Source organism: Gigantopelta aegis, chromosome 8 (genome assembly GCF_016097555.1).
Source record: "Gigantopelta aegis isolate Gae_Host chromosome 8, Gae_host_genome, whole genome shotgun sequence".
NCBI lineage: Eukaryota > Metazoa > Mollusca > Gastropoda > Neomphalida > Peltospiridae > Gigantopelta > Gigantopelta aegis.
The window spans coordinates 33,633,637-33,658,002 of NC_054706.1; the positions used below are offsets into that span (position 1 = coordinate 33,633,637).

The 24,366-nt window shown below is 37.6% G+C and overlaps 1 protein-coding gene across 1 annotated transcript in view; it reads left to right on the forward strand.

Moving 5' to 3' along the window:
• The window catches only part of LOC121379626, a 107,430-nt gene that overhangs the window by 11,957 nt on the left and 71,107 nt on the right, over positions 1–24,366 (forward strand). Inside the window, exons 4-11 of the mRNA XM_041508274.1 lie at positions 1,928–2,208; positions 5,663–5,804; positions 6,368–7,234; positions 8,899–9,187; positions 9,464–9,674; positions 10,562–10,669; positions 14,383–14,891; positions 17,110–17,416. Of these exons, the coding sequence (XP_041364208.1) occupies positions 1,928–2,208; positions 5,663–5,804; positions 6,368–7,234; positions 8,899–9,187; positions 9,464–9,674; positions 10,562–10,669; positions 14,383–14,891; positions 17,110–17,416 (2,714 nt within the window). The remainder of the gene's footprint in view (positions 1–1,927; positions 2,209–5,662; positions 5,805–6,367; positions 7,235–8,898; positions 9,188–9,463; positions 9,675–10,561; positions 10,670–14,382; positions 14,892–17,109; positions 17,417–24,366) is intronic.

Here is a 24,366-nt window from a genome sequence, read left to right on the forward strand (position 1 = left end):
TAATAATAATCATACAAAGCACACGTGTAATAACAAGTGTTATTATCCATATGGTTCAACATAACTGAGTTAATAATAATCATACAAAGCACACGTGTAATAACAAGTGTTATTATCCATATGGTTCAACATAACTGAGTTAATAATAATCATACAAAGCACACGTGTAATAACAAGTGTTATTATCCATATGGTTCAACATAACTGAGTTAATAATAATCATACAAAGCACACGTGTAATAACAAGTGTTATTATCCATATGGTTCAACATAACTGAGTTAATAATAATCATACAAAGCACACGTGTAATAACAAGTGTTATTATCCATATGGTTCAACATAACTGAGTTAATAATAATCATACAAAGCACACGTGTAATAACAAGTGTTATTATCCATATGGTTCAACATAACTGAGTTAATAATAATCATACAAAGCACACGTGTAATAACAAGTGTTATTATCCATATGGTTCAACATAACTGAGTTAATAATAATCATACAAAGCACACGTGTAATAACAAGTGTTATTATCCATATGGTTCAACATAACTGAGTTAATAATAATCATACAAAGCACACGTGTAATAACAAGTGTTATTATCCATATGGTTCAACATAACTGAGTTAATAATAATCATACAAAGCACACGTGTAATAACAAGTGTTATTATCCATATGGTTCAACATAACTGAGTTAATAATAATCATACAAAGCACACGTGTAATAACAAGTGTTATTATCCATATGGTTCAACATAACTGAGTTAATAATAATCATACAAAGCACACGTGTAATAACAAGTGTTATTATCCATATGGTTCAACATAACTGAGTTAATAATAATCATACAAAGCACACGTGTAATAACAAGTGTTATTATCCATATGGTTCAACATAACTGAGTTAATAATAATCATACAAAGCACACGTGTAATAACAAGTGTTATTATCCATATGGTTCACATAACTGAGTTAATAATAATCATACAAAGCACACGTGTAATAACAAGTGTTATTATCCATATGGTTCAACATAACTGAGTTAATAATAATCATACAAAGCACACGTGTAATAACAAGTGTTATTATCCATATGGTTCAACATAACTGAGTTAATAATAATCATACAAAGCACACGTGTAATAACAAGTGTTATTATCCATATGGTTCAACATAACCGAGTTAATAATAATCATACAAAGCACACATGTAATAACAAGTGTAATTATCCATATGGTTCAACATAACTGAGTTAATAATAATCATACAAAGCACACGTGTAATAACAAGTGTTATTATCCATATGGTTCAACATAACCGAGTTAATAATAATCATACAAAGCACACATGTAATAACAAGTGTAATTATCCATATGGTTCAACATAACTGAGTTAATAATAATCATACAAAGCACACGTGTAATAACAAGTGTTATTATCCATATGGTTCAACATAACCGAGTTAATAATAATCATACAAAGCACACATGTAATAACAAGTGTAATTATCCATATGGTTCAACATAACTGAGTTAATAATAATCATACGAAGTACATGTGTAATAACAAGTGTTATTATCCATATGGTTCTAAATAACCATGTAATAACAAGTGTAATGATGTAATTTTGGGAAGCTACATCATAACGACGTTATTTCTCCAGTCCTAGCTCAGACTGCATTTGAAATATGACGTCATTTCGTCATCTCCTAGTTGTGGCTGAAACATTTTGAGTTGGGTCTTGTTATTCATAAAGAAAACAACAATAATAATATGGATAATAAAGAAATTATTACACTCATGTGTGAGTCATACTGATTTTACGCAACTCTCGCTCGGGCAATACAAAAATCCTGACACTGTTTCGTAAAATCAGTACGGCACACAAGCTCGTATAATAATCTCTATGTCTGTTTTCAAGGTAAGGATGCCGAGACTGCTTCAGCTCAGCAAGCTGTTGAAGTTGATTGGCCACTGAAGGATGAGTTCCACTTCCGACTGGCTTGTCGGCAATGTTTTGTCAAGACTGGAGAGGGCATCAAGGGATATAACTACAAGGAAGGCCTGCATCACAACTGTGCCTGTGACATCATGCTCATTAAATTAAAACAGAGACCTGATATCAAGTGGATCAAGGTGCGACCCAGGGCAAAACACTTTGGGAAGATTGTTAATGGATACAAGATATGCTTTCATTTTACGGTAGGTGCATAAGGCATACATATATATGTGCCCATATGTATTAGGAAGTGTTATTTTGTGTATTCAGTGTTGGCCATAAAACTGTCATAATTACTGAATGTTAACCCGTAGACTGCTGCAGACGTGTATACACGTTCTAGGTCTAGGTCAAGTATTATGACGTCACATGGTACTGTTGTCATAGCGTCAAGTGTTGTTAACCCTTTGAACCCATCATACCGATATTGCGGGATGAACGAGTAACACGATAACCCGTCATACCGATATATCGGTATGTGACATGTCTCTGTATTTGTTGACATTTCCGTGGCAACCAACCAACCAATCAGTAATTTTTTTACATCAGCTTCCTGTTTGCATATATGTACTTCCTTTACAAACAAGCGAACGTCCATTTTTGACAAAATACGCGAACATTTGAATAGTTTTTGGCCAATATAATGAAACGAACATTCACCGACATAATGATGATTTTGTGTCTGAAAGTGATGAAAATAGTGTACCAGAATGTCACGAATCTAGCAGTAGTTCAAAAAACGATTCACCTGTCCAGTCGACACCGAGTAAAACACCTGTAAATAACTGTAAACAACGACCGACCAGAGTGAGGCGTGGGCCTGTCCTATTTGTACTAGCGACACCACCTCCGGAATGGAATAAACAAGTTGATAGTTTTGTGGAACCTGTTTTCAGTCAAAACAAAACACCGGGCCCCCAGAACATCCCTTTGAACATAAATAAAGATAGTAAGCCTGTTGATTTTTTAAAAATGTTTTGGTCAGAGGAAATTTGGACTTTACTTGTAACAGAAACAAACAGACAGGCCAACTATGTCAAGTTATCAAAGCCTACAAATTATTATGCAAAGTCTTTTTGTCCTGTAACTGTCCCAGAAATGAAGGCTTTCTTTGGATGTAGAATTGCCATGGAGATGCTTGTTTATAAAGATCATTATGAACAATATTGGAAAAAGAAAAATAACTTGCTCTCGGCTACCCCTGGTTTTGCTAGTATTTTTACCCGGGACCGCTTTCTGGCAATTTGGACATTTCTTCATTGTGTGGATGAGCAGGGAACCGACATAGATAAATCTGACAAAATGTACAAATGTAGGCCTTTATTCGAATACCTCATAAAACAATTCAGGAAATGTTATGTTCCAGAATGCGAGTTGTCACTTGACGAAGGAATGATACCTTCTAAGAATTCGCTGTCGATTTGACAATATATCAAAGACAAAACCATCAAGTGGGGCATAAAAACCTTCTTGCTGTGTGAAGGAAAGTCTGGATATATTGTCGACGCGGAAATATATACAGGCAAGAAAGACCCTAATGAGAACTACATCCCTGAACTTGGTGCGACAGGTAACTTATGTGTCCGACTTAGTTCTCATTACCGGGGACAGAACTACTGTTTGTATACTGATTGATTTTACACATCAGTGATTTTGTGTAAATTTCTTATCAAGGAGCATAACATCAATCTCTGTGGGACGATACAAACTAATAGGAAGAATTTCCCAAAGATGTTGATCAACAAAAAAATGGCCAGAGGACAGTCGCATTTAATTTTTGATGGAACTGTTGCAGCACTGGTTTGGTGTGACAAGAAACCAATCTACTATTTGTTTTCAAAACATATCAATGTGCCCAATGTTCACGTACCAAGGTATGATGCTCAGGAACATAAATGCATACCAGTTGACTGCCCTCAGATTGTGAAATCATACAATGAATTCATGGGTGGAACGGACAAAAACGACCAAATGACGCGGCTACAAAAGTGTCGACGTCATTACAGGTGGCTACGCAGATTGAAAGTGAAATTTTTCATGTGGATGGCATTCAATGCCTACATTCAAGAGAATTATGTCAACCCCCATGAACAATCTGGTCGCAGAACAATAACATTTCACATGTTTATTGAGAACTTGTGTCAAGACTTGATTGGTACATTTCGCTGATCTGCAGCACCCAGTCGAGATTTGACACCTGCACAGGATACTCGACTGTGTAACAACGAGCAAACACCTGTTCACATTGTGGAGCAAGCAGACCATGCTACAGGAAACAATGTGTGTGTAGTGTGCAACGAAAAGCACAAGCGTGCAAAACTGAAAAATTCTGGACTGTCATACGACGACTTGACATCAAAGAAAAAAACTGTTTTCTGGTGTTCTACCTGTCAGGTGTTTCTATGTGTTGGGACAGGTGTCAACAATTGTTTTCGTGCATATCACACCTTAAAAGAATACTGGAAATGAACCTACCTGTAAAATCATGTTGATGTGGTTTGGACATTATAGCAGAGCATGCTGCACATTCCATTTCAAATCTATTTGAGTTGACATTTGTAGGATTACCTGTAATTAGGTACCTATACGTGTAAATCTTGTGATGTAAGTATAATAACTGACAACCTTTTTTTTATAAACCTCAGCTGTATAACATATGTTGTTCAATAATAATAGTTTGCAGAATGATATTGTTTGTTTTATTGATTATAGTTAATTTCTCCTGCTTACCTGTAATCAACTTACCTGTATTACCTGATATTTTTTGTAATAATAGGGCGTACCTCATCTGTCAATGTTTTGTCAAAATTTCAACTAATTGTTATTATAAACAACCAAGTTCTGGCTGCTTATGCTAATTCATATATAAATCCAACTTCTGATCAGGATGGCCAGGGTGGAAGGGTAATAGTTTATAGGATGATAGGGTTCAAAGGGTTAATCCTTGGCCACATTCATTTCAGTAATGCCAGAAAATACTAATTAATACTTAAGTATACATAACGACACAATTATCAACTACTTAATAATATCACATTTTAATAAAACATATAACTGTTTTGTTTAATCTTTATAACCGGAAGTAGTATTTTGTATCGAAATATTATGATTAGAACCAAGTGTAAAATTCGGAATTTTTCTGATTGAATGCAGAAACTGGTGAAATATTACGAAATGTACCCATAAATGTTCACTTAGCCTGTTTTTATCAAACTTCGCTCCTTTCTTCTGGGAAGGGAGAAGTCACTTCTCCTACTTTTTCAATTCTAGATTAGGGCCTGAATGGGTAGATGTAAGGCCACTACACCACCTTCTCTCTCACTAACAACTAATCCACTGTCCTGGACAGACAACCCAGATAACTGAGGTGTGTGCCCAGGACAGCATGCTTGAACCTTAATTGGATATAAGCACGAAAATATGTTAAAGAAAGAAAGAAAATGAGTTGCTTTTTTTCTGGCCTCCTTGAATTAAATAGTGACAATATTTCAAACTCCAGGTGGCAAATTTGTTATAGTAGAATGACATCATGGACTATGTTATGCTCATGTTTGTGTGCTTAGCTATAATGATGAGAAACCTGCATTAAAATGAACAACTCTGGATGCAATTATCAGCAGCAATAAAAATGAATTCCATGGGGGTTTTCTTTTTTAGGCTGGAGAGCCTTGCAGCCTTGGGGAAGAAAAATGTACATTTCCTCATCATGTCACTGAAAAGAGACTCTGGGAAATGGACCGAAATGGAGAATTCAACATCCAGAGTTTTATAAGAGAAATTATGCGGAATAAAAGATTGTGTAAGCATGTTATATGATAATATGTCATTAATATGTAATAAATATAACAGAAATGTGGCATAAAAGAATGGGTATGTCGTTGATATGTAATAAATATATCACATTTCTGATTAAATGTTTTGTCTCATGGAATATATTTTTTTGAGATTACTCTTAAAATCGACATTTGAGAGGACTCAAGTTTGCAGAGTATCTGGTAAATGGTAATTAAACGAAAGCAAAAGATAACCAGCTAGTATTCAATTTCAACATTGATAGCAATGATCAAGTATGACAGAACTTCAATAATTTGTTGAAGATTTACTTCTGTACACATTAAGTACTTAATTATCTATTTATGATCTCACTAAGCAAAGACCAATTATGTAATTAAATAACATTTTTGGTCCAGTCTCACTGCTTAACTATGCTGGAGTGTTCTAAAACATCTATTCTATTCTATTCAATACTTTACTAATAAATTCCACAGACTAAGTCAAATCGCCTCAGTCTAATAAAAGACAAGCTATCCTTCACTTCACATACTTTATTAACATACTAACTACAGATATTCCATTTAACAGCATCACAGCCAACGCAGAAGCAATTCCAGCCACAGATTTCTGCTGGAGATCAAGGTTCTCAACAGGCTGCAGATGCTGATGAAATGCCAAAACTTGAAATTCCCCTCAAGTCGGAATATGACTTCAGGATAATGTGCAAAGAATGTCTTGTTAATGATACTCAGCCTAGACTTTCTGTGCACAAGCCACATGTCCATAACTGTGAGCAGAATGTTCTAGCTCTGTACAAGAGAGGTGAACCTTCTGTTTTGATGAGAGTGAGGGAACGCACCAATCATCGTGATTTTCCAGGAAGCTACATTATTTGTAATAGTATTAAGTATGGGAGGCCCGATATGTGCAGATTTGGGGAAGAGAGGTGCAGTTTTGCACACAACCGCATTGAGCAGATCTTGTGGACCCAGGAAAAAGAAGGAAGTTTTAATGTTTCCGAGTTCATTCTTCAGAACAGGTCTGCCACTGGTGGAGCTAAAGGTTACACGGTGGAAGAATTGTTGAAAAAACATGGGGGAAATTTAAAGTTTATTTGTCGGCAGTGCTTCTGTGCCCGACCACCAAGAATAGAAGAGCTTGAAAGGAAAGGTTATTGCAGTGCTAACCGAGAACATTCATGGAAGAACAGCAAGGTTCTTGCTCATATTGGATCACAGGGTGGCATCACCATCATAAACAAGCGAGTGTTTGTGCATAAATCAGCATACTTCAAATTTTGTTATTGGAAATCATTCTGCAAAAATTCTTTGACAGGGAGCTGTCCGTTTGCTCACAGCATGGTGGAGCGTGATGTGTGGATGTGTGAAAGAGATGGGGACCTCAGTCAGGAGCAGGTGGTGGATAAGTGTAATGACATAATGTTTGGAAATGATAGTAAGTTTAGTAGTTACATACAGTCGTCTTGACAATAACAAACACTGCTTGTCTCAAAATCCATACAAGACTTTAGATTGCACCAAAAGCTGAGCAAGCCCACATTATGTCCAAACAAGCTAACCACATTTCATCTCAAAATCAATGGAATGTTAAGCTGTAATTAGAGTAAAATATCTTGAAAAACATTCCAGAATATACAATTGTACAACTCTTCATCAGCGATTATTAACATTACTACAATAAAAACACCTTGGTGTGCCCAGAACAGACAACATTGTTTGCAATTATTGTATCATTAATAAAATATTGGACTTTTTATTCCAAAAACATAAATATTAATTATTTGTGAGAAAATTCAGTGCAACATGTTTTAATTTCACTTAATTTTTAAAGACTTAATGTCCATATAGCATGAGGTATAGGCTGTCTTTGAAAACAAGCATAACGAACTAGTACACTTACATAAATTGCAATAACTTTTGAACCTGATGACCAATTTTTGAATTGTCTGCTAACCACTGTCGTTTTAACATAAAACATGTTCAATACATTTTTGCAATAAAGGGTCGATTTCAATGAAATTAAGAATGGAAATCTATAATGATGAAAATTACCCTAAATAGACCCACTAACTGTTTTATTGTAGGATAGCATAACATACTGAATCGTGAATTGGTCCCTTTATTGTAAGAAGGCTATCATAAACTTGTTGCTGCAAATATATTAATGATGTGTTTAGTTAGTTTGAAATATGATGGGTAACATAGAGGTTCATTATTTAATTTTATTGAAATATTTTTGCATTATTATGGCAATTGCCATAGTTGAGATATGAATTGCCGTAGGTCGGGAGCATCACCGATGGCACTTTGCAAAATATATACAAAATGTTTTTTGGTAAATAATTTCAGTTTGGTTTGAAGTAAGAAAAAAAGTAAAAGTGTTTTGGAAATAACAAAACATATTATTTCAGTTCAGAAATAAATAACTTGTCGTAAATTTCATAGGATGAAAAAAAAAAACTTTCCCTGTGGGAAGGAAGGAAATGTTTTATTTAACAACACACTCGCACACATTTTATTTACGGTTATATGGCATCCGTGTGGGAAGGACTATAGTGGACATTATCTGCCAGAATTTAGCATTTGTACTTTTGAAATATGTCTACATACAGAAAAATAACCTTTCAGTCATGGTTGGTTACTGGAAAAGTCACTTTTTAAAGCAATTGCCATAGACAGGCTTAAAATTGCCTTTGGTGGGCCATTTCACCTGAGGCAATTTTTATTTTAATTACTGTAGGTGACAAATTCTTAAGTTCGAGCTCTTTTTACATATAACATTGTTCGCTAAATGAGAATAAATTATTAAATTTCCGTTGCATTCATTACAATATAACGTCATCCCAATGGGAGTTTGTTCATTTCTCGAGTCTTATTGAGTTTTATTGTTTATAGACCAAAAATAATTCAAAATAAAGGATGAACTTTTAGTGATATTATTAGCAAGTATCATTCAAATTTAATTATAAGTATTGTTTGTTATTACTTTTACGTTCATCTGGGTATGAACAAAAATATTATCCGCAAACTTATGTGAGAATAGCTTCACCGATTCACACAGTTTGCAGAAATAACAGACAATCCTTAAATATCTTTCAGTTGACACTCTTGATAAACTGGCAAAAAAGGCAAGCTGTTGGACAAGCAATTGTGATGAATCTTTAGTGGCTGCTAGTAGACCAGTAACTAGACCACTGGTGCCATACAACTTGAAGAGAAATAACTACTGCCAGTACTGTGGGGTCCAGTGTAACAGTGAGAAACAGTGGGATGACCATTGCGCAACGGAACGTCACAACTTCAATGTGAACTCGGACAAGGATCACCAGTGGAATTTCCGTCAGCCATTGTGGATAATGCGAGTTTCAAGCTATAAACTGTGTGAGAGGTATGTTCTTTCCATTTCTTTAAATTGTATTAGTTCCATAGCCTAGTTTTCGCCTAAGAAAGGTGAGTGATCAATCCCACTTTCCTCCACACTCCACTAGAAAGTTTTAGTAGAGTTGCATATTGATCGCCATGCAAACATTTTTTGAATTAATTTCATTTGAAACTTCATGTGATTGCTTGCCAGGCATCAGTTAAGGAAAGTAATCTTCAACTGATCGTGAAAACTGATAGCCTGTTAAGAAGAATCATGTTTCTTTTTAATTGTATATTACAGACATATGACCAGTCAGTCATGTCAGTACTCCAACGTTCCAGAGATGTATAACTTTTGTATGTACGCCCACTCACAGGAGGAGCTGGACGAGTGGAAGGAACGCTACGAGTGCCGTCAGATGAAGCGAGACATGGCCAAGCAGCAAAAGGTTTTCTCCTACATGGACAAACTTCTTGACAAGTACGAAAGCACAGATTCTGGATTTTCTGTGGTAAGTAATTTTAAAGATTACAAACAGTCTAATGAATAGCACACTGGTGTCTATCTGGGAGCGAGATGCAGATAGCTGAGACATGGAGATCTCATCTGAAACAATATAACAAAACAGCACATTGCTGTTTATCTGGGAGTTGAATGAAACTATGATAACCAGGCTTGGTTCACATCCCAGTACTGACTTGTCTTTCGCTAACTGTTCTGGACGGACAGCCCAGATAGCTGAGATTTGTGTACAGGACAGCATGCTTCATTGTTATTTAGATTTATTAAAACCAGCTGGCTCTCATGGAAATAAAAATCATATTTTCTAACTGAAAAATTAGCATGCATATTCATCAAGAGTTGGCTAAGTTACCGAGTTCTGGGATTGTAAAAAAAAAATGTGTAGCATTTTTTAAATACCCACATAGGCTATGCTTACCAAATAAAAGCAATGAGTATTTTATATGCACTTTCTCACATTGAGGCTTGCGGAGCACTCATTCAGGGTTTGGAGTCGGTATCTGGATTAAAAATCCCATGCCTCAACTGGGATCTGAACCCAGTACCTACCAGCCTGTAGACCGATGGCCTAATTACGACGCCACCGAGGCCGGTAGTTGCAATTAAGACAAGCACTAATAATTGTACTTCAGTGCTTTAATTAAAAACATTAGTCTGTAGGAAATTTGAAGAATGAGATTAATTTTTCAAATGAATCGCTAATTACTCACTTGAAGCTTCTGAGGAGAGCAATTTGTTACTGGTCTGAAATATTCAGATGTGAAAAACAGATCTTCGTGTATTTGTGTTATTAGATGAATATTGTTGCTGTACAATTAAACTTAAAACCTGTTACTTCATACTTAAATGTTAACATTTAGTTATCTTTTTCTTTAGATATCTGAAGAAGTAAATGATGTTGACATACAGTGTTCTGATGAACTGCATGTGTACAAGGAAGAGAAGAATGCTGTGGTAACCTGGTCGTTTATCATCAGACCACAAGTGAGATATTTTATAAGAATGGCATCACTGAAAAATTTATAAGTCACCAGAATTATATTAAATTCCAATTCAAACTGCATTTAAGGAGAAAGTTAAACATTTGTTATGTTTAACGACACCACTAGAGCACATTGATTAATTAATCCTCGGCTATTGGATGTCAAACATTTGGTAATTCTGACACAGTCATCAGAGGAAACCTACATTTTTCCTAATGCAGCAAGGGATCTTTTATATGCACTTTCCCACAGACAGGAAAGTACATACCATGTCCTTTGACCAATTGTGGTATACTGGTTGGAATGAGAAAAACCCCAATCAATTGAATGGATCCACCCCAATCAATTGAATGGTTCAATTCTGTGACTTAAGCACCTCAAGCAAGCACTCAACTGACTGAGCTAAATACTGCCCGACATTTAAGCAGAAGTTTAATTGGCTAATCAGATTTATTTACAACACTAAAACCAGAAGGAATTCCAAAGTAAATAATGACAACTTTACCAATTTATGAATCTTTGCAATGAATAAGTTATTGAGCACCAATTATAGTAATGAGTATATGGAAGAAGGAAGAAGCAAAATCGGTAATGATAGTTGGCATTGTCATTATTAAAACAATGAAATACAAAATTAAAATGGGGATCAAGAGTTATATTACATGTGAAAATGTATATTTTAATTTGCTTGTGCTATAATTATGAAAATCACTTCAAAGACGATAGTAGTAACAGGTTTTTGTTAACACTGCATTCTTTGTGAAAAATTATATTTACATGAACAGATTTTTTTTTTAATGGATTTATTAAATTAGAATGGGGATTAACCATTTTGTATTTGGCCATTTATGGACGTTAATGCTGGTTTTACTGTCGCAAATATCTGATTTACCATCTCTGCTTCACACTGCCAGTAAATACAACATAGTTAACAACTAATTTTTCCGTCTGTCTGGCCAGTGTTAAAGTTTGCTTAAAGTTCATCTATAATAACATTTGTACTTGTTGTTGGGTCTAAATATGTTCATTGTTAAGTGTTCAGTATGTGGCAGTCTTTTCATCAGCATATTAATCTTCTACAATATACTAGGTATATTTTGTAATAATTAAATTTCTGTTACAATCATTACAACATATAACGTCATCACATTGGTACAGACGTAGCAATGGGAGTTTGTTCATTTCTTGATGAATGTAAAAATTATGTCATCAGGAAATGTCATATCTGATGATGTTATTTTATATGGGCAAGTTGTCTTATTGAGCATTATTGTTTATGTACCAAAAATAATTCAAAATAAAGTATGAAGTTTTCATGTTGTTATTAGCAAGTATGATTCAAATTTAATTATAAGTATTGTCTGTTATTTCTTTTACGTTCATCTGGGTTATATCAAAAGAAAATCAGCGAAGCCGTTCTCAAATAAAATCAGCAAAGCCGTTCTCACATAAGTTTGCGGATGATTTTTTTTTCATACCCCAATGAACGTAAAAGAAATAACAGACAATCCTTAAAGGTTTTAAAAAAGATCTGTCGCAGTACATTTTGGGGGTCAAAACCTTATTACAACAGGGCTTATAGGATTTTTTAAAAATCCTCTAGCCATGGGATCAGTGATTTTTTAAATTTACTAGCCACAATTAATAATTAACTAGCCCTACTTTACATTAAGTTAAAATAGTTTTACTAAATAATAGTTATAATCAGATATGTTACCTAAAGAGGGAGACCGAGATTAAATAACATTAGGGGTTGGGGTGGGGTCAGGATATTCATATTTACAAAATATACTCTTCAAAAGAAGAAACGCAAAACCACATTGTCGTAACATTTGGAGAATTGATTTAATTATTGAATGGTGAGTCCGATAATTACCAAATGTTGCAGGATTGTTCACAATTCACTCTAGTCCATTGTGAGTAAGTGATAGGACACACCACCAAGGTCAAGGTCATCTGGAGTCAATACCGGGTGTTGTCTCCGCGTGTGTTGACAACTGCCTGGCACCGCCTGCCCATTGAAGCAACCAGAGTACGGATGACGTCCCGGGGGATGGTGGCTCACTCGGCCTGCAAGGCTGCTGCCAGCTCGGGCAGGGTCTGGGGCTGTGGTTGTCGCTGTCGGAGGCGTCGGTCCAACTCGTCCCATAGATGCTCAATTGGGTTCAAATCCGGTGATATCGATGGCCAAGGAAGGACATTAATGTTGTTGTTCTGTAGGAAAGCCGTTGTGAGACGTGCTGTGTGAGGCCTGGCGTTGTCATGTTGGAACACTGCGTTGGCGTTGGCCATAACTGGAACGATGTGTGGCCGGAGGATCTGGTCAATGTAGCCCTGTGCATTCAGGTTTGCCCTGCACGTGGACCAGGTCAGTTCTGCCAGTGTGTGAGATGGCTGCCCACACCATGACACTACCCCCGCCGAATCTGTCCACTTCCTGCACGCAGTTTGCCGCATAACGTTCACCACGACGCCTATACACGCGACATCTTCCATCATGACGTCGGAGCAGAAATCGGGACTCGTCACTGAACCACACCTGTCTCCATCGCAGTTGAGGCCATTGTCGATGAATCTGGCACCACTGCAGTCGGAGTCGACGGTGTTGTGGTGTTAAGATGACACCTCGAACTGGACGTCTGGCACGGATTCCTACCTCACGTAGGCGGTTCCGTACGGTCTGGTCGGATATCCTGTGCAAACCTGGTATTGCTGCGGCTGTGGAGGTGGCAGTAGTCAATCGTTCCCGAAGGTGGCGTACCCGGATGTAGCGGTCCTGCCCGGGGGTAGTGACCCATGGTCGACCGGATCTAGGGAGGTCACGTGTTGATCCATGTTGCTGGTAATGGTCCCACAGTCTGGAGATGGTGCTTGGGGACACATGGAATGCCCTGGCAACGGCCGTTCTGGATTCGCCTGCGTCTAGTCGGCCGATGGCATTGTTTCTCTGCGGTTCACTGAGACGTGGCATGTCCTGGATTGTCAACTGTCGGCCAGATACAGAGGCCAGGCAAGCGAACACCCTGCACTTTTATACTGTCGGTGTTCATGTTGCACATGCAGACAACGCACGTGCAGTGGTGACATGGTTTGCACGTGGCTGCGTTTTTGCGAATATTCACATTTTGGAACTTTATTGTACAGTAGCTGCGTTTTATCGAATGTAACCGTGGGAATGTGTTTGGGACATGCAATGACCTTATATTCACAAAGCATGAACCGGTAGGAAACATAAAATCGGAGTTATAACCCATTTGTACCTTTTTGCGTTTCTTTTTTTGAATAGTATAGTTATAATCAGATATGTTACCTAAAGAGGGAGACCGATATTAAATAACATTAGGGGCTGGGGTGGGGTCAGGATATTCATATTTACAAAATAGACTTAACTGCAACATTTGACTCTTCTTTTTTCACTAGCTGTCGGGCATGGCAGTAGTAGTTATTTACTAGCCCAACATTGAATATCACTAGCCATGGAAGTGGGACGACCATAATCTAGAAGACCTGTTACAAACTGAGAGGGTGTGTCCAAAAGAATGATTGATTTGACTGCATCTGGCCTAATTGCACAAACCTATTTGATAAATTTATATTGCAAATCAATTTTTCTTAGTATTTTTGACTTCAGACAGTATTTTTTATTTGTAACATACTATACCAGTAATAACACAGAAAACTACTACGATTTTGAATATTTTTTACCGTCCACAGTCGCCACTCGTAAAAACTGCCTTACTACTGGACAAAGATCGACTTCATTTTACAATCCAAATGGAAGATGGCAGAAATCATCAGATCGCTCAGGGGGATGATTTTGAGGATGTCGGCAATGACTGCTATCGAGTGATCATCCAGTTCACTGGACGTATGTTTGGCTCGTTTAGTCAGTGGGTCATTTTCGACTTTGGCACGTATCCAGTTCTGGTTCGCAAACTGTCTGTAGAAGTGGGCAACCATGATGTACACAATGTGGTCAAGTCCCTCCGCCAGAAGTTATCCTTTGATAGATGGACGAGTCAGAATCGTGAAATAGTTCGACAGCCTGAACCTTCGAATCCCGCAGATGATCAACTGCTGCAGAAATACAAGGCCCCAGATGCGTCTGAGTGCCTTATAACACAAGATATTATTATTGCTGAACTAAATTGCAACAACTACATCCACAAGATGCACAAACTGTTGGAGCTAGAGGAGCTGACCAGACATAAAATCATATCAAGGTAGACATCTTGTTTTTCATAGGGTGAAACATGCTGTACATGCCACAGCTAACTCTGGCACTCATATCAAGGTAGACATCTTGTTTTTCATAGGGTGAAACATGCTGTACATGCCACAGCTAACTCTGGCACTCGCCAAATTCGCCAAAAGTGAAAATTTAAAAACATTTGGCAAATTTTTAGTTTAATTTGGCAAAATAACTTCCTGTAATAATTGCTCTTTTCTTGGGAAATAACAGGGCTTTACAATTTTTAAGTTTAATAATGAATAATTTAGTGAAATGTTCTGTTCACCCACAGCTAGCCCTGCCACAAATGTAAGGTATAAATGAATTGTGTAATGTCCTCTTTTCTCCAGATCTGCTTTATGTAAAAAAACATAACATGAACATATCTTTTTCCTGACTATATTTCTCTTTTTCTCTTTTTTCTTTTTTTTTGGTGGTGTGTATGTAAAAACATAGTACAATCTGGATCTTTTCTATTCATTATTAATTTTGTTCTTTAAAAAGTGTCTTATTTTTAATATAGTGAATACAGAATTTTTTTTTTTTTTTACACCAGATACTTTTATTGTTAAAGCTGCAGTGTCTGGAATATTTTATTATTTAAACATTTAGAATAGATGATCCAGTTTTGTTTGGTACATAAAAGGCCCACCACATCGCTATAGTTTCGCAATGCTCGCTTACATGTATCTACATTATCTAGATCAACTGTAAACCCAATGGCCAGCTTGTTGTACTTCAATTAGCGGTGACGCCAGTAGAATTGGGAATTTACGCAATTTGCGTAGGCGCTGAGCTTCTCACGTGATTTTGAACAAATTTAACTGTCTTGATTGAGGGGTCATCTCTTACCTCCAAAATATATTTATATCCATAGAGGTATGGTACAATACCTTTCCAGGGGTCGGTGGGGGATTTGCCTTGAAATTTTGACAGTGACCAGTGGTTGGCATACGCGTTACATGTAAGGGGGTGTTAATAATTACATAATGCTCTAGGGGTAGAGGAAAAGGGCAGTATGTTCGATATACATAACATTTATGAAGACTATATGTTATTTCTATTCATTACTTGGACCTAAAAATGTGGGGTTTTTTTAAATGTGCGGTCGGTCTAGGATCGATCCCCATCGGCAGGATTGGTCCAGCCAGTGCACCATGACTGGTATATAAAAGGCCATGGTATGTGATATCCTGTCTGTGCATATAAATGATCCCTTGCTAAAAAAACTAAATAATAAAAAAATATTTTAAAAATGTAGCGGGTTTCCAAGGCGCATGTGCAGAGACTTCAGCAGGATTGGGGGTTATAGACTACATTGAGTGAAGTTTATATGGGGCCATGTTCCCCCAGAAAATATATTTCAATTTTTTTTTATCTTGGTTAGGGAAGAGTTTCGACCCCCAATAACCCTTCCTCCTGCACATGCGCCCGTTTCCTCTCTTAGATTATATGTCAAAATTACCAAACGTTTTACATCCAAAAGCAGATGATTATTAAATCAATATGCTCTAACACTGATGTCGCTAAACAAAACAAACTAACTTTACCCTTTCCAAACGAAATAATATTTATTTGAATTTGTCGAATATCTGTGTGGTCCTTAACCATATGTCTGACACCATATAACCGTAAATAAAATGTGTTGAGTGCGTCGTTAAATAAAACATTGCCTTCCTTTGAATTTGTCGATTTTACCACACGTAAAATTAAAAAGTGAAAACGGTCATTTTCTACTTTAGTATATTTTATTAAAAATATATACATGATCAATGGGTTATACAAACTAAACATTGAAAGTTCTACTAACACTTTATAAAATATTAATTCTTAAATAGGAAGGTACGATTGTCGATAGTACGTTGTCAAGATCAAAACCGGTTTTAACGAAAGAATAGTACGTATCCTCAACCAAACGTTCTTTGTACAGCGCAAGAATTCTCATTTAATTTTTTGAGATGAACCCTACAATTTCAAATCTACAAATGCACCTGTTAACTGAAATTGACAACAGGCGGTCATTTGTGGTTTGCCAAGCAATGGCCGCACAGGCGACGAATCGAGCGTATACATTTGACATTTTCCGTTCATAGCGAACACACACAATTTTTTTAAAAGTGCAGTTGAACTTGTATTTCATATTTGTGCATGATATTATTATATGGTAACCAGATACTGTAACTTTAAAACATTTTCCTTTTATTATTCAGCTTCAACATCTGCACAACTGTTCAAATCCAGAACAATATTTCTGAAACTGTAGGTTCATTCTATGCTAGACCAGGAGAGCTGTTCATGAGAGTGCCTCTGTCAGACAATTTGACTGAGGACACAAACGCCGGTCGATTAATCCTCACAAGTGTCAAGAAAATCTGGTTTGCTCCATCCAGTGAGAGTCAGAAACGAGTTTTTGAGGCCAACATTTTGGACTCTAGTAACTACGACTTTGATGGCCGCGGGAAAGAATACATTTACCTGTGTGTTGCTCCAGTTTGTGTACAGGCTCTGGGACTCGAGGTTTGGAGATTTCTATATAATAACATGTTGGGATTTGGGAGCAGGATATGTAAGAATATATTTACTTGTGTGTTGCTCCAGTTTGTGTACAGGCTCTGGGACTCAAGGTTTGGAGATTTCTATATAAATAACATGTTGGGATTTGGGAGCAGGATATGTAAGAATATATTTACCTATCTGTTCCTCCAGTTTGTGTACAGGCTCTGGGACTCAAGGTTTGGAGATTTCTATAAAAATAACATGTTGGGTCTTGGGAGCAGGATATGTAAGAATATATTTACCTATCTGTTCCTCCAGTTTGTGTACAGGCTCTGGGACTCACGATTTGGAGATTTCTATAAAAATAACATGTTGGGAGCATGCTGTGTAGGAATATTGTTGGAATTATTCAATCAAGAATCATTTTCAAAGTTAATAGTTTTTGTCTTGACGTAGTTTATAAATACTTTTAGCCAAATATTGTATGATGGGATGATAGAGATCTGTTGCTTTTTGTGTCTTGATGCCCAAATGATGGTGGATTTTATAACAAAAAGCATAAAATCATCTTTTAAATGGTTTAACAATGACATCGAATATTTTTTACACTTCTAACAAACAAATTGGGGTCATCACTTATACTGATCTGAGGAAAAACTGATCATGAAACAATTGTGTATCAATTTAATATAAAATTATTTAATGAAATAAATAGTAGTAAATGCATGTTAAAAATGTGTAATGCTTAAGTTGACTGGTATTTGGTGAAGATGTATGAAACTAAATATTGATCGTAGTTTCAGGAATACCCCTTTTCCTGTTTGAAGCATTATCCCCCCCCCCCCCTTCCACACACACCAGTTTTCACCATAAATAGAGATATGGAAATTTGGTCTAGATTATATTCTGAATTAATGCCCTTTAAATATCTAGTTGCCTTTATGCTTTTTGAGGTTTGCTTCATTTCATAGATGTTTGAAAGCTATCAATTAAAGACCCTGCCCTTCTAAACACTTTCAAAACCTGGAAAATAATAATTGGTATTTTCTCTTGTGTGTTGTTGTACTTTCAACACTATTTCGAATTTTAAAAATAATTAATTAATAGAATAAAGTAAGACCTCTTATCCTAATCTTAGCTCTCTGTTTTATCACTATCTTCAGGCCGGGTCACTAATCTTAGCTCTCTGTTTTATCACTATCTTCAGGCCGGGTCACTAATCTTAGCTCTCTGTTTTATCACTATCTTCAGGCCGGGTCACTAATCTTAGCTCTCTGTTTTATCACTATCTTCAGTCACTAATCTTAGCTCTCTGTTTTATCACTATCTTCAGGCCGGGTCACTAATCTTAGCTCTCTGTTTTATCACTATCTTCAGGCCGGGTCACTAATCTTAGCTCTCTGTTTTATCACTATCTTCAGGCCGGGTCACTAATCTTAGCTCTCTGTTTTATCACTATCTTCAGGCCGGGTCACTAATCTTAGCTCTCTGTTTTATCACTATCTTCAGTCACTAATCTTAGCTCTCTGTTTTATCACTATCTTCAGGCCGGGTCACTAATCTTAGCTCTCTGTTTTATCACTATCTTCAGGCCGGGTCACCAATCTTAGCTCTCTGTTTTATCACTATCTTCAGTCACTAATCTTAGCTCTCTGTTTTATCACTATCTTCAGGCCGGGTCACTAATCTTAGCTCTCTGTTTTATCACTATCTTCAGGCCGGGTCACTAATCTTAGCTCTCTGTTTTATCACTATCTTCAGGCCGGGTCACTAATCTTAGCTCTCTGTTTTATCACTATCTTCAGGCCGGGTCACTAATCTTAGCTCTCTGTTTTATCACTATCTTCAGTCACTAATCTTAGCTCTCTGTTTTATCACTATCTTCAGGCCGGGTCACTAATCTTAGCTCTCTGTTTTATCACTATCTTCAGGCCGGGTCACTAATCTTAGCTCTCTGTTTTATCACTATCTTCATGCCGGGTCACTAATCTTAGCTCTCTGTTTTATCACTATCTTCAGGCCGGGTCACTAATCTTAGCTCTCTGTTTTATCACTATCTTCAGTCACTAATCTTAGCTCTCTGTTTTATCACTATCTTCAGGCCGGGTCACTAATCTTAGCTCTCTGTTTTATCACTATCTTCAGGCCGGGTCACTAATCTTAGCTCTCTGTTTTATCACTATCTTCAGGCCGGGTCACTAATCTTAGCTCTCTGTTTTATCACTATCTTCAGTCACTAATCTTAGCTCTCTGTTTTATCACTATCTTCAGGCCGGGTCACTAATCTTAGCTCTCTGTTTTATCACTATCTTCAGGCCGGGTCACTAATCTTAGCTCTCTGTTTTATCACTATCTTCAGGCCGGGTCACTAATCTTAGCTCTCTGTTTTATCACTATCTTCAGGCCGGGTCACTAATCTTAGCTCTCTGTTTTATCACTATCTTCAGTCACTAATCTTAGCTCTCTGTTTTATCACTATCTTCAGGCCGGGTCACTAATCTTAGCTCTCTGTTCTATCACTATCTTCAGGCCGGGTCACTAATCTTAGCTCTCTGTTTTATCACTATCTTCAGGCCGGGTCACTAATCTTAGCTCTCTGTTTTATCACTATCTTCAGGCCGGGTCACTAATCTTAGCTCTCTGTTTTATCACTATCTTCAGGCCGGGTCACTAATCTTAGCTCTCTGTTTTATCACTATCTTCAGGCCGGGTCACTAATCTTAGCTCTCTGTTTTATCACTATCTTCAGTCACTAATCTTAGCTCTCTGTTTTATCACTATCTTCAGGCCAGGTCACTAATCTTAGCTCTCTGTTTTATCACTATCTTCAGGCCGGGTCACTAATCTTAGCTCTCTGTTTTATCACTATCTTCAGGCCGGGTCACTAATCTTAGCTCTCTGTTTTATCACTATCTTCAGGCCGGGTCACTAATCTTAGCTCTCTGTTTTATCACTATCTTCAGTCACTAATCTTAGCTCTCTGTTTTATCACTATCTTCAGGCCGGGTCACTAATCTTAGCTCTCTGTTCTATCACTATCTTCAGGCCGGGTCACTAATCTTAGCTCTCTGTTCTATCACTATCTTCAGGCCGGGTCACTAATCTTAGCTCTCTGTTTTATCACTATCTTCAGGCCGGGTCACTAATCTTAGCTCTCTGTTTTATCACTATCTTCAGGCCGGGTCACTAATCTTAGCTCTCTGTTTTATCACTATCTTCAGGCCGGGTCACTAATCTTAGCTCTCTGTTTTATCACTATCTTCAGGCCGGGTCACTAATCTTAGCTCTCTGTTTTATCACTATCTTCAGTCACTAATCTTAGCTCTCTGTTTTATCTCTATCTTCAGTCACTAATCTTAGCTCTCTGTTTTATCACTATCTTCAGTCACTAATCTTAGCTCTCTGTTTTATCTCTATCTTCAGTCACTAATCTTAGCTCTCTGTTTTATCTCTATCTTCAGTCACTAATCTTAGCTCTCTGTTTTATCACTATCTTCAGGCCGGGTCACTAATCTTAGCTCTCTGTTTTATCACTATCTTCAGGCCGGGTCACTAATCTTAGCTCTCCGTTTTATCACCATCTTCAGGCCGGGTCACTAATCTTAGCTCTCTGTTTTATCTCTATCTTCAGTCACTAATCTTAGCTCTCTGTTTTATCTCTATCTTCAGTCACTAATCTTAGCTCTCTGTTTTATCTCTATCTTCAGTCACTAATCTTAGCTCTCTGTTTTATCACTATCTTCAGGCCGGGTCACTAATCTTAGCTCTCTGTTTTATCACTATCTTCAGGCCGGGTCACTAATCTTAGCTCTCCGTTTTATCACTATCTTCAGGCCGGGTCACTAATCTTAGCTCTCTGTTTTATCACCATCTTCAGGCCGGGTCACTAATCTTAGCTCTCTGTTTTATCACTATCTTCAGGCCGGGTCACTAATCTTAGCTCTCCGTTTTATCACTATCTTCAGGCCGGGTCACTAATCTTAGCTCTCTGTTTTATCACTATCTTCAGGCCGGGTCACTAATCTTAGCTCTCTGTTTTATCACTATCTTCAGGCCGGGTCACTAATCTTAGCTCTCTGTTTTATCACTATCTTCAGGCCGGGTCACTAATCTTAGCTCTCTGTTTTATCACTATCTTCAGGCCGGGTCACTAATCTTAGCTCTCTGTTTTATCACTATCTTCAGTCACTAATCTTAGCTCTCTGTTTTATCACTATCTTCAGGCCGGGTCACTAATCTTAGCTCTCTGTTTTATCACTATCTTCAGGCCGGGTCACTAATCTTAGCTCTCTGTTTTATCACTATCTTCAGGCCGGGTCACTAATCTTAGCTCTCTGTTTTATCACTATCTTCAGGCCGGGTCACTAATCTTAGCTCTCTGTTTTATCACTATCTTCAGTCACTAATCTTAGCTCTCTGTTTTATCACTATCTTCAGGCCGGGTCACTAATCTTAGCTCTCTGTTCTATCACTATCTTCAGGCCGGGTCACTAATCTTAGCTCTCTGTTCTATCACTATCTTCAGGCCGGGTCACTAATCTTAGCTCTCTGTTTTATCACTATCTTCAGGCCGGGTCACTAATCTTAGCTCTCTGTTTTATCACTATCTTCAGGCCGGGTCACTAATCTTAGCTCTCTGTTTTATCACTATCTTCAGGCCGGGTCACTAATCTTAGCTCTCTGTTTTATCACTATCTTCAGGCCGGGTCACTAATCTTAGCTCTCTGTTTTATCACTATCTTCAGTCACTAATCTTAGCTCTCTGTTTTATCTCTATCTTCAGTCACTAATCTTAGCTCTCTGTTTTATCACTATCTTCAGTCACTAATCTTAGCTCTCTGTTTTATCTCTATCTTCAGTCACTAATCTTAGCTCTCTGTTTTATCTCTATCTTCAGTCACTAATCTTAGCTCTCTGTTTTATCACTATCTTCAGGCCGGGTCACTAATCTTAGCTCTCTGTTTTATCACTATCTTCAGGCCGGGTCACTAATCTTAGCTCTCCGTTTTATCACCATCTTCAGGCCGGGTCACTAATCTTAGCTCTCTGTTTTATCACTATCTTCAGGCCGGGTCACTAATCTTAGCTCTCTGTTTTATCTCTATCTTCAGTCACTAATCTTAGCTCTCTGTTTTATCTCTATCTTCAGTCACTAATCTTAGCTCTCTGTTTTATCACTATCTTCAGGCCGGGTCACTAATCTTAGCTCTCTGTTTTATCTCTATCTTCAGTCACTAATCTTAGCTCTCTGTTTTATCTCTATCTTCAGTCACTAATCTTAGCTCTCTGGTTTATCTCTATCTTCAGTCACTAATCTTAGCTCTCTGTTTTATCACTATCTTCAGGCCGGGTCACTAATCTTAGCTCTCTGTTTTATCACTATCTTCAGGCCGGGTCACTAATCTTAGCTCTCCGTTTTATCACTATCTTCAGGCCGGGTCACTAATCTTAGCTCTCTGTTTTATCACCATCTTCAGGCCGGGTCACTAATCTTAGCTCTCTGTTTTATCACTATCTTCAGGCCGGGTCACTAATCTTAGCTCTCCGTTTTATCACTATCTTCAGGCCGTGTCACTAATCTTAGCTCTCCGTTTTATCACTATCTTCAGGCCGGGTCACTAATCTTAGCTCTCCGTTTTATCACTATCTTCAGGCCGGGTCACTAATCTTAGCTCTCTGTTTTATCACTATCTTCAGTCACTAATCTTAGCTCTCTGTTTTATCACTATCTTCAGGCCGGGTCACTAATCTTAGCTCTCTGTTTTATCACTATCTTCAGGCCGGGTCACTAATCTTAGCTCTCTGTTTTATCACTATCTTCAGGCCGGGTCACTAATCTTAGCTCTCTGTTTTATCACTATCTTCAGGCCGGGTCACTAATCTTAGCTCTCTGTTTTATCACTATCTTCAGTCACTAATCTTAGCTCTCTGTTTTATCACTATCTTCAGGCCGGGTCACTAATCTTAGCTCTCTGTTTTATCACTATCTTCAGGCCGGGTCACTAATCTTAGCTCTCTGTTTTATCACTATCTTCAGGCCGGGTCACTAATCTTAGCTCTCTGTTTTATCACTATCTTCAGTCACTAATCTTAGCTCTCTGTTTTATCACTATCTTCAGGCCGGGTCACTAATCTTAGCTCTCTATTCTATCACTATCTTCAGGCCGGGTCACTAATCTTAGCTCTCTGTTTTATCACTATCTTCAGGCCGGGTCACTAATCTTAGCTCTCTGTTTTATCACTATCTTCAGGCCGGGTCACTAATCTTAGCTCTCTGTTTTATCACTATCTTCAGGCCGGGTCACTAATCTTAGCTCTCTGTTTTATCACTATCTTCAGGCCGGGTCACTAATCTTAGCTCTCTGTTTTATCACTATCTTCAGGCCGGGTCACTAATCTTAGCTCTCTGTTTTATCACTATCTTCAGTCACTAATCTTAGCTCTCTGTTTTATCACTATCTTCAGGCCGGGTCACTAATCTTAGCTCTCTGTTTTATCACTATCTTCAGGCCGGGTCACTAATCTTAGCTCTCTGTTTTATCACTATCTTCAGGCCGGGTCACTAATCTTAGCTCTCCGTTTTATCACTATCTTCAGGCCGGGTCACTAATCTTAGCTCTCCGTTTTATCACTATCTTCAGGCCGGGTCACTAATCTTAGCTCTCTGTTTTATCACTATCTTCAGTCACTAATCTTAGCTCTCTGTTTTATCACTATCTTCAGGCCGGGTCACTAATCTTAGCTCTCTGTTTTATCACTATCTTCAGGCCGGGTCACTAATCTTAGCTCTCTGTTTTATCACTATCTTCAGGCCGGGTCACTAATCTTAGCTCTCTGTTTTATCACTATCTTCAGGCCGGGTCACTAATCTTAGCTCTCTGTTTTATCACTATCTTCAGTCACTAATCTTAGCTCTTTGTTTTATCACTATCTTCAGGCCGGGTCACTAATCTTAGCTCTCTGTTTTATCA